General features: G+C 37.1%; 1 protein-coding gene across 1 annotated transcript; it reads left to right on the top strand.

The window, feature by feature from the left end:
• Positions 1-4,580: 4,580 nt before the first annotated feature.
• On the top strand, positions 4,581-12,003 carry LOC142354027 (6-phosphogluconolactonase-like). The gene is made up of 5 exons (XM_075406291.1): positions 4,581-4,923; positions 9,949-10,070; positions 10,617-10,814; positions 11,367-11,507; positions 11,730-12,003. The coding sequence occupies exons 1-5, from the start codon at positions 4,650-4,652 to the stop codon at positions 11,856-11,858; spliced, it is 864 nt and encodes a 287-aa protein (XP_075262406.1). The 5' UTR covers positions 4,581-4,649; the 3' UTR covers positions 11,859-12,003.
• Positions 12,004-14,305: the final 2,302 nt, after the last annotated feature.

Below are 14,305 nucleotides of genomic sequence, written 5' to 3'. Positions count from 1 at the left end.
ATTATGTTTAACGAACTTTTTCCGAGCTTTCAATGCCAAATAGAACGTATTTTGTGTGCATTTAATCTTTTGTAAGGCTTACATGGTTAAGAAATTATGACGTAATAAAGTTTCTCGCTGGATAGATTTGAATAGCACACTTAAATAGATTGTTCATTTACGCGGTAACAGTACTTATATCAATGTACCTATATAGTGGTCGGGCAACCGATTATTCAAAACTTTTAAACGAAGTGCGATTGAAAAAGCTAGTTCACTTCCGGTTTTGGAATTTGTCCCGTAACCGATGGTAATTGTTTTTGATACTGTGGATTCTTTTTTTGAGATGACGGGGTTTCAGGGTTAGATCTATAAGGAAAGGTTTTTTGAACGCATTTAGAGATAGTTTCGGCAAAATGGGCCATTTTCTGTATAATCTTTTCTCATCTTTTGCAGAGTCAGTAGGGTATTTAGTGGAAGCTGCAGTTACTAAACTTAAACTAAACCTGAATAACTTAGATAGCTGCACTTAAACTAAAATTAAATAACTGCACAGCACTTTCGCCTGTAGCATTCAACGGAATCCGAGAAGTCGGAGTGAACGCTATGCTGTTTTGCATTTCATGCGTTGAGAATAATGAACGTGATAGTTTCATCAGAGGCAAAGCATCGCTGAACGAAAGGTTGAGTGAGAAGTAGAGCGCCAAGCTCGACAACCTTGACATAGGAGATAAGTTGAAAAATATGGAGCAGAGACTGACCAATCTTGTAGATGAAAAATCAGAAAGCAATGAAGAAGACGTGCGAGAAGGTCGAGCAAACGTATTCGGCTGTTGCAATTGTAGAGAAATCTACAAGAAAGTTGCAGAAATCAACAAAACCGCAATTGAAAGCTAAGTTGCACAACCCAAATTTATGCTTTCGTATATAAGGGGTCAAAGAAGACACTGCGAAGTCAAAAAATGAAAACTTTGTCCCCACTACCGAAAAAGTGACAGAATTACTGAAGCTAATTGACGTGAAACCCAAAACTACAGACATTAGGCGATTTGGAAAGTTCGATAAAGACAGGGAAGAACCAAAGACGGTTTTGGAACCTTTATCAAACAAGTTCGATTGGTGTTGGCTCGATGTAGAGACAACCGTGAAACTCTTAAAGAAAAAATTCTCTTCGTTTTTCTAGCTTTGTCCAAAGATGAAGCCTTTAAAAAACCAATCCTAAAAAAAGAGAGTTGCTGAATTAAGGTGTTCTCAGAGAAAAATTAGGATTAAAGAATCTTCAGCTGTACAACGATGGCGTGGAAGTGGACATCTTCACCGACTCCGGTCAGCATGAGGCTTGACTAATGTTCATGAACATCCTTCAGCTCAATACACGACACGAGCTTTAGTAAGAAGAGCAAAATTAGCAAATGCCGTTCTCCTAAACGAGTTCCATATCGTCTGTTTGTACGAAAAATTGTTAAACAAGAAAATCAATTGCTCTGAATTAATCTTAAATGATTATTTTGTTTTCCGTGCAGATCGGCCGAGCCAAAATGAAAGCGAGAAAATCACCACCAATTTACCGGTGTTGTGCATCGCTTGTACTGTGAAACTTCAGTGCACTGAAATTGTTATCTGTTTTTTTTTAATCCTCCAAAGCAAAGCTGCCTTCGATACGAAGCAAGAGATTGTAAGTTGCTCTTGAACAACTTCCCGAAAAACAAACGCCTACTGTTTGTGGAGACCTATAATTCCCAGAGTCAAATTGGCTCACGATGAGTAGCACGGACTCATATGGACAATAAATTTTAGAGATTTTTGACGACCAATTGTTCTGCCAAGCCAACGGCTTCCTAACATGCAAGCACAACATTCTTGATGTGAATTTTACAAAAACTGTGCAGTCACTGCAGGCCTCAGACTAAATGTCTCGTTTGTCTATGATTGCTCGGACAACGAAACAATTCGCCTTTCGGTTGAATGTCCCCTTCAAGTTGCAAAACGAGTGCCTGAAATCTTTCGCAGCTTCGGAATTGCTGATTTCAATGAAATAAATTCTTATCTATCGTCAAACTCATTCCAACCAATTGTTTTCCTAACATTTAAAACACCAGTGAAGAATTCTACTCTTTTCTTTCATCTGTCACTAAATTTTTTGTACCGCTACGAACGAAGCATCGACAATACTTTCTACCTTGGATAACAGCGTTTACTTCAAATCTTATGAAAAGACTGAAACTCAAAGAGAACTTTTGACTCGACGTCCCACTAGTTACCGAAAACAACTTGTCTTACAACTTGAAAATGAAGTGAATCAAACTGCTGAATAGGACAAAAGAAACTATCAAGAAAAGCTAATGCAAGCGTGCAACACTCATTCCATTTTCAAGCACATTAAATGCTTGAACAAGTTCTCATCCCTTCATAAAATGATTGTGAGGGGAAATGTCAAATGCTCTGATTTTGTCAGAAAAGCATTATTGTTGAATGAATTTTTCCATTCAACGTTTCCGTCAAAATCAAAATTCAGCATTGAAGGTTACCAAACTGAAAACCCAACATTGAGAAATTTTTGCATCTCGAAGAAGCAAATCAGTGAATTTTTATCGTCCTTAGAAGTCTCGTGGCCCAGATGGTATACCACCGACTTTCTTCCGAAAACCACTAAACATCAGCTCTTCAATGCAATTGATGTTCAAAAACATTAAATGTCGCAGGAAAATTCCAAAAAGCTGGAAGGTTGCTTTTGTAACCCCAATTCACAAAAGTGGAGATGGAAAAGTTAGAGACAATTACAAACCAGTTTTGGTGCTGAACATAGTCAACAAAATTCTCGAGAAATGCGTATACTCGAGTCTGGTTAAGCATTTTGCAAAACTATTATGCAGGCAACAGCATGGTTTTGTCAAGTGAAAACAAATTTGACTAATATCCTCTAGTTTCGCAGCAGATATATGAGGCTATCGAAAAGAACTCCAATACTGAAGATGCTGTGTATAATGACTTTGCCAAAGCATATGACAAAATTCCTCATTGTTAGCTGCTGAGGAAAGTTGCCCATATTGGCATCGGCTATTGTCTTTTGGAAATTCTGTTCTACAACCTCAGGGATAGAAAGCAGTTTTTGCTGGTGGACAATGTATGCTCTGAAGTGCTAGAAGTAACAAGTAGAGTTCCGCAAAGCTATCTTTTGGTTCCTCTGCTGTTCTGTATTTTTATAAACGATCTTTCCGATGTGCTTTTCTTTGCGGAGCCCTTCCTTTTTGCAGATGACCTGAAGTTATTGTCCTTGGTAAATACTTTTTGGAATTTTCTGGACGACTTGCATGCGGTAGTGAAATGGGTAATGCAAAATAAAATAGACCTTGCAATGGAAAAATGATCGCGGATAACGTTCCAAGGCATCTTGAATTAAATGAAGCTCTTTGGCGGGAAACTCGATAGCATACAAGCTATCAAAGACCTTGGTGTCACAGTGTAAAAAGATCTTTCGTGGAGACTTCATGCTGACACAAGAATTTGAAACGCGAACCAAGTCCTTCATATGATGAAGAGAAATGTTCATGCGAAAGTGAGAATGAGCGTAAAATTGGGTCTTCATAAATGACTCGTTCTTCCGGATCTTCTGCACGGCTTTATCTGTGTGTCGCCGTCACGCAGCGATCTCAATGAATTTGAAAGGTTTCAAAGAAAGGTATTGAAATGGATCACCGGAAAGAGAACTGAACTATCTCAACCAATTGAGACTGTTGAATATTCTTCCACTGCCCATTTTTCTTCAACTGTCTGACGTATTGCTACTTGTGAAGCTAGTAAAAGATGATAACTGCGATCTGGTTCTGCCAGAGATTCTGGACGAGGAGAGTCGACAGCACGAGATTTTCAAATTGCCGAGGAGACGAACAGAGAGCACGAAACGAATTTGTGTTTAGAATGTGCCGAGTCATCAATCGATTAGCCAAGTACACAGACGTTCGCCAGTCTGCAGGACTAAAAAGTCGCATTCTTGAGATCATGTGGAGATTTTTCAATGAAACATTTTGTGAAACAAACATCTGCACGTGGCAAATCGGCTGCGACTGCGCAACGTTTTAACAACTGGACAATGTTTTAATTAAGACGACAGGGACCAAGTCCCCTCAGCCGTGGCTAAAAATCCCCAACAGCAACAACAAGATAAAGCGTTAAACTTAAATAAAGCGCCAAATTTAAATGAAAAAATTTTCACTAAATTGTAAATAGCTTTAAGAATTGGTTGTTATGTTAACTCGTTTCATGGAATTAGAGTCAATCAGACAAGTGTAGGTACTTCGTAAATCATTGTATTCGGGTGTGCATCAATTTATGTCAACCTGAAGATAAACGTCTGCATATTGTGTATCTTGCGTCAGCTATCTCTAATCAATAATAGAGTGTCTCTCTCTCTCTCTAAAATTTCTAAAAACTGTCAGAATCTCAGCGCGACGTCTCTACTTATTTGGTGATCCTGATTGATAAATTTAAGCTTAATGCGGGTCTGTTGTAGAACTTCATTGCTGCGCACTTCTTGTAAAAGAAACAGAATCTAAGATTTGTTGGATGTTTGCCGTTTGTATGCAATTCGTTTTCCTTTTCAAATTCCTTGTTTTCAGATGATGATGTAGTACTTCATTGACTACTTGATTTGTAAATGGAGCCAGCAGGCAATGGTTAAATATAATGCTGCAACCTTATTTGTAGTCTTTGTATCGTTGCTGATTTATTGTTTGTTGAAAGTTTGTCGCTATTCAGATGTTACAATGGAGGCTCTGCAATCCAAAGGAAACGTCAAACATGTGAAATGCTCATCTTCCGGCGAAGTAGGAGCTCTTCTTAAAGACAAAATTTTGGAGATTGGTGTCAGAGAACTGCAGTCAACGCAGTCATTTGTTTTTGGCTTATCGGGAGGCTCAATGATCAAACTGCTGGCGGACCTGCCAAGTAAGTGAAGTTTTAGACGAGTCAAGTCATTCCTATAAAATGTCGCCATTTTTGGAGATCATACACGGTTTTTTTCATCTATTTTTGTAAACAATGCTTTTGTTTATATGCTTTGTGTATTTCCTTAAACAGGAATCTTACAAGAGTCGTACTAAGTCGAGACTACTGAATTTCTCTGTTTTAACAGTCTTCAATAAATTTGAAACAGCCATAATAAACTAAAGATACGGCTTTTCCCAGATTTCTTATCATTCAAGCATTGAGACAAGATTGAATGCTTTATTTTTTATCAAAAGCTTCGTTAGCGGCACCTATGTTTTCATATAAGAGTGGCAAGCTTTGTATCAGTTACATTATGGCGCACCTTCTCAGAAGAAAAGTGAACTAGTTTTGAGGTCGACTGGAATGACATCAAGTCCAAGCTCATACGAGATGGAATTTGCTGAAACCTTCCTGGAATTCAATTTGATCCAACTGGTCAACTTCAAAACAACCTCCTCCAATATTCTTGATCTTTGCCTGTCGTCTCAGCCTGAACAGATAACTTCCATTAATGAGGTCTTCCAGAATACACCTTTCCCCTCAGATCATAAACCAATATCAATAAAACTCAATTTTGATCGTAGAATCACGTCGCAAAAACCACAAAAGTCATACAACTTCAGCAAAGCAGATGAAGTTGGACTTGCCCAATCGATACAGAAGAATCCTTTCAAACCTACCTTAATGGTCTCACTGTGGCTTGAGTGGCTATCATCATTCCTCAAAGAATTTGTTCCTATCAAGACGAAGCATAAAAGGAGTCTCGCACCCTGGATCTCTCCTATGGCTTCAAAACTAATTAAAAGAGTTCATACAATGGAAAAAAGAAAACCGGATCAGATCTCAAAGATACAGCAGACGAGAAACTCTCTAAACGAGCAATTGGAGCAGGATCGAGCAAGCAGTGCGTACGAAGGTAGGATTTTTGCACAGAGATCAACAGACAAAATTTTTCAACACCTGAGAAAAGTGAGAGGAAATGTAACACTTCCTCCTGTTCTTCGAAATGACGTATCGGACGCAAAAACCGCGGCTGAAAAAGCCAATTTGCTGAATATCTACTTCACATGTGTTTACTCGCCCAAAACTACGTATGACATTCCAGAAGACCCTCTCAAATATCACAATGACGGTGATTTCAACACTAGCGAAAACTATGTTCTTAGTATTCTAATCAATCTAGACATCAAAAAGGCAACTGGTGAAGATAACATTCCTAATTGTCTCCTGAAGTCTCAGACGAAGAGCCTAGCAAAATCACTGTCTTTTATTTTCAGAAAAGCAAAAGAAACCGGCATCTATCCAGATCAATGGAAAATCTCTAAAGTTGTATCGATATTCAAAAAAGGGAATCGAAGTCTGGTCAGCAACTATCGACCTGTCTCATTTCTTCCTTGTGCAAGCAAAATCTTAGGAAGATGCTTGTTTGAAAAACTGTGGTCTATCATATCACCACAGTTAACGAATGCTCAATACGGATTTCGGAAAGGTATAGCGTGCGTTTTGCTACTCTTGGTGTCTTTAAGATCTATTTACCAAGGAATCGATAGTAGAAAGGCAACTCACATTTTATATCTTGACCTGGAAAAAGCTTTTGACAATGTTGATCACGCATGCTTACTGAAAAAGATAGTATCATTCGGTGTTCGCGGTTATCTCCTCAAGCTAATCGATAGCTATCTGAGCGACCGTTACCAACGTGTTACCATTGAAGAATCTTCATCATCACTACTGGAAGTCACAAGCGGTGTCTCTCAGGGCTCCATTGTGAGACCTCTCTTTGTGAGACCTCTCTCGGTATACGTAAACAGTTTGCCGGAATATCTGTCTCTAACTCAGGCAGCCTGCTTCATCAACTCGCTGATGACACTCGCTCATCAACTCGCTGATGACACTAAAATTTTGGCCTCAGACTCAAATTTTCTCACACTTTTACCTGAATTGGAAAACTGGGCACGCAAAAACAAGATGATATTCCATGCAGAAAAAAGCAGGATTATCAATTTGTATGGTGAGTATCCCCATTATATCCTAGTTGGTGCAAGTGTTGCAATCGTTTCCTCACACGAAGACCTGGGTCTCACCATGACATATAATCTGAACTGGTCCCTTCATATCTCGACACGACTTCAAAAAGCCTACAATACATTCTTCTTTGCCAGACGTAATGTCTCAGGAGCAATATCTGTGAAATCGAAGCTGAATCTTTACAAAAGCACTATTCTCAGCACTTTGTTATGGTTCACCTTGCTGGTTTGCATCCCGGGGAGACATGAGGAAGATTGAACAGCTACAGCGCCGAGTTACCAAATGGGTTTTGCCTTGGAAATGCGATTGTAGTGAACGATTATTACTTAATCTCCTGCCAATTCCAATGTACAATCAAGTACTTGACGTCCTCACGCTGGTAAAGATGTGCAATGGCGGCTATGACATTGACCCACAATTCACTTTCAAACTTGGAAGAGCGAGGTCTCGTGACTGCAGAATTATCCCACACATTGAATACCGTAGTACTGAGCTTCAATACCAAGAATTCTTTGTGAGAACTTGCTGTCTCATCAATTATTTACCAGCAGTTGACGTTACCCAGCCCTTTGGCCTCAAGCCAAAGCTCCTGTCGATCTTCCGGACTTTTTTTCCATGAAAACTATTCAGAGACTAACCTCTGCTCTTGGCGCTATTCATGTAGGTGCTCCATATGTATTAACTGACTTCTTTAAGAGGGATATTTAATCCCCTCAACTTTTTGTTGTAAATTCATATTATTATACATGCTCTCAAATAATTGTAACCGGTCATTAGTTATCGACTTGTAACTGTAATATTATCCTTGAATATCGGTGAAGCAACTCCAAGCTTCCAAGAGGTGGAAAGAATCCTTAATCTTTAAAATTTCCTGAACAGTCCATTTGGTGATTTTTTGCACGTAGTCTAGGTTTTTTCAGTACAACAGGAGGGATGCAGTCAAGTCCTATACTTTGGGCTGCATTCGAATAGTGTAACTCGTTCTCAATATCTTATAAACTGAACTCAATTTTAAATTGCCGTAAACTTGGTTACCTGACGAGACAAAGAATACGAAATCGTTTTCCTTCACTAATATGAAATTTTCCTTCACTAATATGAAATAAGTATCAAACAGCTCGACTTTGTCTTGGGCGGTCCAGGCCTCTTCATATCCCCTAGACTCTCAATTTGGGAGGGAGTTGAGTGCTTTCTGGAGACGTTGTCTCATTTTTGCCCGTTTTGAAGTAGCTTTATCAAATAATTTGAAAGCCATTCTTGCTCCAAAAAATTTTTGTCTGCACTGATATATCGCGTTTTTCGCCTGTAGAATCGCGAACATAATGAAATGCAAAATTGACTTTGGTAAAAAATGAAAAGAAAGTTCCTTCAACCATGTGGAACTTTGTCAATGGAAGTTTTTGCGACGGTAACATCTGCGCATGGCACGTTTGCTTCGACTGCCAGAGGTGCAGAAATGCGTGGACGATATTTCAAATAGACTCAAGGGAACTAGTTCCCTCAGCATCCAGCTGAAAAATCAATACAACAACAATATGGCAGCTTGGGTATAAAAGCATCAATTCATCTGGGAAATCAAAATTGTATTTGCACTAGCTTTAATGCGTTTCTGTCCTAAGCCTTCTTACATGATTGATCAATCCGATAATTTCAATAACTAAAGAGGAATGATAAAAAATTATTATTTAATCAGTCCGGGCAATGGCAAGTCTAGTGCATCATTGTTGGAAAACATCGAATCCGTATACGACGTGTTTAACAGCTCTCAAAAGAAGTTGTAGCAATTATGTTAGTCCCGTGGTCCTCTTAATGGAATTTTTTGCTTGACGAACTTTTTATCCGACCCTACTCGTCGTCAAACTTTTTGTCCTCAAAAATGGGTAAAGCCCGGAGGGTATTAAGGGCTTAGCAGCTCTTAGAACCTTAGTATGCGATTCACCAAAACTGTTTTGAGGAGACAATTTCATGTTGTGAAAGACAGTTCTTAATCTTGAAGGTCCCCCCCCCCTCCCACACACACGCACGCACTTCACACCCCCGCGCCCCACTCCGCTCTCTCTAATGCTATCATCTCTAAGCCACAGCTCGCTACTACTGAGGCCAACCGTTCGCCGGTCATTTGAGAACAATTCGCCCGACGTTAGTCGGTTATGTTTAGTGTTGAAGCTCACTATCTGCTTCATACATATTAAATGCGAATTTCTTACGCTCAATGTCTTTACATCGTCGTTCGAATGATAAGAACTCAATTTCTGTTTTGAAAATTGATTGATGTTGATTGTTTTGTATCATTTGAGATCAGAATGTCTGGTAATTTGAGTAGTTCCAAGCAAGAGCAAACAATATAAATATCGGCTGACAAACCGTGTTTGAAAACTAACCGTAATCATGTATGTAGCCTTCAGAAGCATGATTATATCAAGTAGTGATCAAACTCCAAGAAAACCTGTTTGTATCTGTAAGCTCTATAGTTGATATCTGGGCATGTGTTTGATTCTGATTCATTTCAACGATTTCAGTAGTGAAAGAGTGAAGTTATTCCCGCAGAATGTATTGTGCCGTGAAAAAAGTAAAAAAGGTAGAATCCCAAAGCTTTGTTTCAGTTAATTTTTTTTCTCCAATTCTAGTTAATATATGACGGGGTGTTTCCCATTGTATCCCACCGCATAAAATTATAGCACACACTCCATTATGGAATATTTACCATGATTGAGGGGGCTATAAGGGGGAAAGACCCAAATGAGGTTCAGAGCGTCGAAGGCCTCTTATTTGTGAGACTTTTTTCAAATAGTTCTTGATTGTGGTAGTTTTGCAAGGAGACTGTCTGATTGGAAACTAGACTACAATGAGAGATGAGGTCATGTAGGAGAGTTAATAATTAAGGGTGTAAATATACAAAATTAGCTATTTATTCTTTTCTGTTTATTTGTCCACTCACGTGTCTCTGTGTTCAAGAGGTGTTCGATGACAATTCAGTTCTGAAGAGCGGATTGGAGCAAAAGAATGTTCAAATATTCTTCTGCGATGAGCGCAAAGTTGAATATGACAATGACGAATCAACATATGGTGCTTACATGGTGAGAGAGAATCTAGAACATGAGAAATATCAGTGATTTGAAAAAAAAAATGTTTCATTCTCATCAATTACTTGACGTGTATTGAACATATTGTAAAAAAAAGGCAAGCAATCCATAAATTTGAACGTACATTCAAAAGTTCTAGAAATTTAAAGGACATATATACGGATAGTATCTATAATTTCAGCTTGATACGACATCAGTTAATCAATCCATCGAGACGTATAATGTTTCATATTCAATCTTGGAAAACCAAGCATTTGAGATGTATTTTTATGAATTATGTAGGACACTATTTAAACAATTTGTCTAATTAATCGAGAAAGGAGTCAAATTGTAAATGATAATGAAGACAATGCTGTTTTTACAAGCTTATTAGTTTCAAGATTCGACATAACTTTAGTTTTCACAGGGATTTACGATCTGAACATTTATGAACACTTATTTTGCTTATTGTATTTAAGAATGATTCTTTGCAAAAAATTATCTGCCGATTTTGGTAAGATAATTTAAGAAACTCTGTAATATGATTCATGTCATTTTCAGAACTATTGGAAAGACACCCCATTAGCTTCTGCTGTCATACCAATCAATCCGGTATTGCCACTGGAGGATTGTGCAGTAGACTACGACGAGAAGTTAGTTTCTGCAGTTGGTGCCAGCACTAAGCTGGATTTGGTGCTCCTTGGAATCGGTCCGGATGGACACACCTGTTCACTCTTTCCCAATCATCCTCTCTTAAAGGTGCAATACGGTTTATGTAACCCCAATTGATTAATTGCTCTCGAACGGAGTTTTTACCAATTATTTTAGTCATGTTGGTCTTTCTCTGCGACTGATTTTTGGTTTGACTCTTGTTTGAAAGCGTTGCTTGACGTTTGTCTTCCTTATTTTTGACATGTTCAATCGCTCTTATTCAGAACTCCTAAAAAACTTATCGGCAGTTTACTACTGAAAGTAAATTGTAAAGTACACCCAAATTGATTTCATTTTTCAATTCAAACATTGTAGGGTTTTAAATAGAGCTTTAATATTAATTGAAGTCCCGTATGTATTGCTCACTGCTGAAGCAGTATCTAATTCACTGGTAGAACGCATATTGAGGCTTAATTTTATGCAACTATTATCAAATTAAAACGCGAAACACGACCGAAATTGGTCAGGCTACGTCCTCAAAAAACGCTCAAACATTTTTAAGATGATTTTGCCTATTGTTGTGTGCGATTCCTATTCAATATGAGTGTACTGCATTTTTAGAAGTGGACTTAGTTTTAGAGAGACGTTTTGATATTTTAGGAGACGCGATTAGGGGTTGTGCCGATTAGTGATTCGCCTAAACCACCTCCACAGCGGGTGACCTTGACCCTTCCGACAGTGAGAGCTGCTTCCATGAAGATTGTGTTCGCTACTGGGTCTGGCAAACAACCTATAGTAAAAGTAATTGTCAGTTTTCTTTTCTTACGACCATTTATTAATCATTTGATAAATGTAAGGATGATAGTTATGGAAATTTGTGATATGCTTTTATGCTTTTGTATGAGAAAAGAAGTCATTTTACGAGAAAAGAAAGCATATTATGGTATTACAAAGTTAAGGGCAAAAAACCTGATAGGCAAAAAAGTTAAGACAATTTGTGTCAACTGAAAATTTTTATTTTAGAGGGTGTTAGTCGATGGGGAAGTATCAGAAGACATTCCAGTGTCACTAGTGTCAAAACATGAGCAAGGAATTGACGATAGTGTGTTGTGGATCGTAGACGCTGATTCGTCCAGAGATTGTGGCTTGTGATTGGATGAGAAGCACTCATTTGAACTTCTATTTGCTGAACATTTTGAGAACTTTCTTTAAATTAAGCAGTTGTAAAACGTAACTGTATATTGTGTAATCTTGATTATGGATTTTTAATATTGTCAAATTAAAAATTGGATTGAAACACTGAAGTCGAGTTAAATTACAATTAATCAGTTTTAAGAGGAAACAAGAGTATCTAATGCTTCAGATAAACGTGACTATACCAAAAAAAAAAACGATGAAAAGATTACTTAAGATTAATCATCTGGTAATAAGGTAAATTTTACCAAGGTATGATTTAATTTTGAGGGCGAGAGCAAATTTTTCTTGACCTGCAAATCAAATGCACAAAGAATTAATCTAAATTAAATTTATATTTAATAAAAAATATATATTTCAGGCTAGGAAAGGACACGCAAGGTCCTGAGACCTTCCAGTGTGTCCTGTAAGGAAAATGTCACATAGTGAATAAACTTATTTTAAATCAAAGCAATTATCACTTTCGCTATTTCAAAGAATTTAATTTTAACTGCTTCGCCTAATTCCGGAGAAAGCTACTTAAGCTACGTTAGATAATCAGTTTGTTTGCCAAGTGATCCTATGAACAGAAAAAATAATTGGCAAAAACTATGAAGTGAAAACAGTGAATTTTGACAGCAGAAATCGAATCACTGTGCTTTCTACTTAGCATTAATTGTTCCGACCCTCTTGAGGGGGGAGGAACTATATACTCAACTGGGTTTTTTTTTGTTCCGTGAATTTTCGCCGCTCGATATATTCATCGTAGAGAGTTGAGACTGGTATCATTAGAAAGCTCGTCCTGCGTAGAATATGGAAAAAGATTTTTTTAATTTTCGTTTTCTACAGGGAGTTATCGAGGCTTAAACTTCTGAGAAAAGAAGAGTGAATTCACGTTGTTTTTATTCACATTTTCCGGAATTTTTGCCTAAATTTTCGTCAATTTTGCTAAAATTTGTTATAATTTTTAAGAATAGTGTCGTTGATATTATTTTTGAAGACGAACAAGCATTTTTGATTGTTTTGATTTAATTTTTTGGTCAAAAAATCTGGATAAACATTTCAAAATTTAGCCTTTTTCATCAACAACAGCACGAAATAAGCTACTTTAGTCCACTTTGATTAAATTTGCCTACAGTACACCCCCAGACAACACTCATACAATCTTTGTAGACTCAGAGGGGGGCTATTTCTACTTCAGAGTCCGCAGAGAGTGCCTTGTAGTTAAAACTTTGCCGTTTTTTGCTAACTTTACTCGTTGATTATCAAAAATGCAAAATTTATTTTGAGTTCCAACTCAGAAATTATCTATATCAACAACATTCGAAAAATCAATTGTTCTTAACGGACAATAAGTATTAACAGGGGTAGTTTTGGGCCTTTCTTGGACTGTTACAATCCAAAAAAAAATCGGGTTGTAATCAGTCGGCCTTTTGTTTTTAAAAAAAAAGACTTTTTTTTTAATAACAAAGAACAGAACATATCAAATCAAAGCTCAGGAGTGATAGGTCCAACCAATTCGCTTACTAAACAGCTCCAGGCTAATGCATTTAGTTTTTTAATTGAAAGTTTATGGTCGTTTCTTTTTTAAAAATAATTGACTTTTCAATAAATAATGGCTTAATTAACTTTTCCTCTATTTTTTTCTTAATTTGTTCAACTTCCAGCTTAGTGTCAGCAAAAAAAGACTGCTTCTTCTTTCTACTGAGTTAACATTTATTCTCGGTTGCAGTTTTAAGCCTGAAATTATTGTTTTCTGGCTTTGATACTACAAGATTTTAGAATTTTGTTTGTTTTGGTATTTGCCAGTTTTTCACGTTTTCTAATTTTGTCACATTATCACATTATTGACAGTTCTCATGTCACCTTATTAGCATTCAAATTAAAGCATGAAATTTCCTGTATAGTGATAGCTTTCATTGGCTTTTCATGGAAGAATAGAAAAACCGATATTCTGATATTAGCAGATAGCTGATGGCTTTTATGACTTTCAAACCCATCGTTTTCCAAAATTAAAAAAAAAACTTTTTTAACTTCGCAATTTTGTTCTTTTTATGTTTCTTTTTGTTACCTAATCTCGTTAGTTGATTACAGGTCAAATATGACATTATGGGTGTCAAGGGAATAAAAGGGATTGGTGTCCCAAAATTTTTTTTTTAAAGATTTTGTTATGACCTTACTGGCTTCGACACCGCTTTCTCACAAAAAAAAAATTAAATTAATTTGGTTTTTGTCATATTTGACGTTCTTTTTGTAGATGCAAGAAATATTCTGGATAATTACAGGTCTCGAGGGTTTCCTTTTCATGAAAAAACGACGATATTTAAATAGCTCTTTTTGTAATTAATGCCTTTCATGACATTGAATGTAATTTTGTTTCGAAAAAAAAATTAAAAGTATTACATACTTTAGCACTTCGCTTTTTT

This window comes from Convolutriloba macropyga, chromosome 15 (genome assembly GCF_964194025.1).
Source record: "Convolutriloba macropyga chromosome 15, txConMacr16.3, whole genome shotgun sequence".
In the NCBI taxonomy this organism is placed as follows: Eukaryota; Metazoa; Xenacoelomorpha; order Acoela; family Convolutidae; genus Convolutriloba; species Convolutriloba macropyga.
The sequence above is the reverse complement of the archived record's forward strand: the minus strand, read 5'-3'. Positions and strand labels throughout refer to the sequence as shown.

Coding starts and splice junctions, on each gene's coding strand:
- LOC142354027 (XM_075406291.1), top strand. CDS start 4,650: ATGGTTAAATATAATGCTGCAACCTTATTTGTAGTCTTTGTATCGTTG. Junction 4,924..9,948: donor ACTGCTGGCGGACCTGCCAA/GTAAGTGAAGTT, acceptor TCTGTGTTCAAG/AGGTGTTCGATGACAATTCA. Junction 10,815..11,366: donor CCAATCATCCTCTCTTAAAG/GTGCAATACGGT, acceptor TTGATATTTTAG/GAGACGCGATTAGGGGTTGT.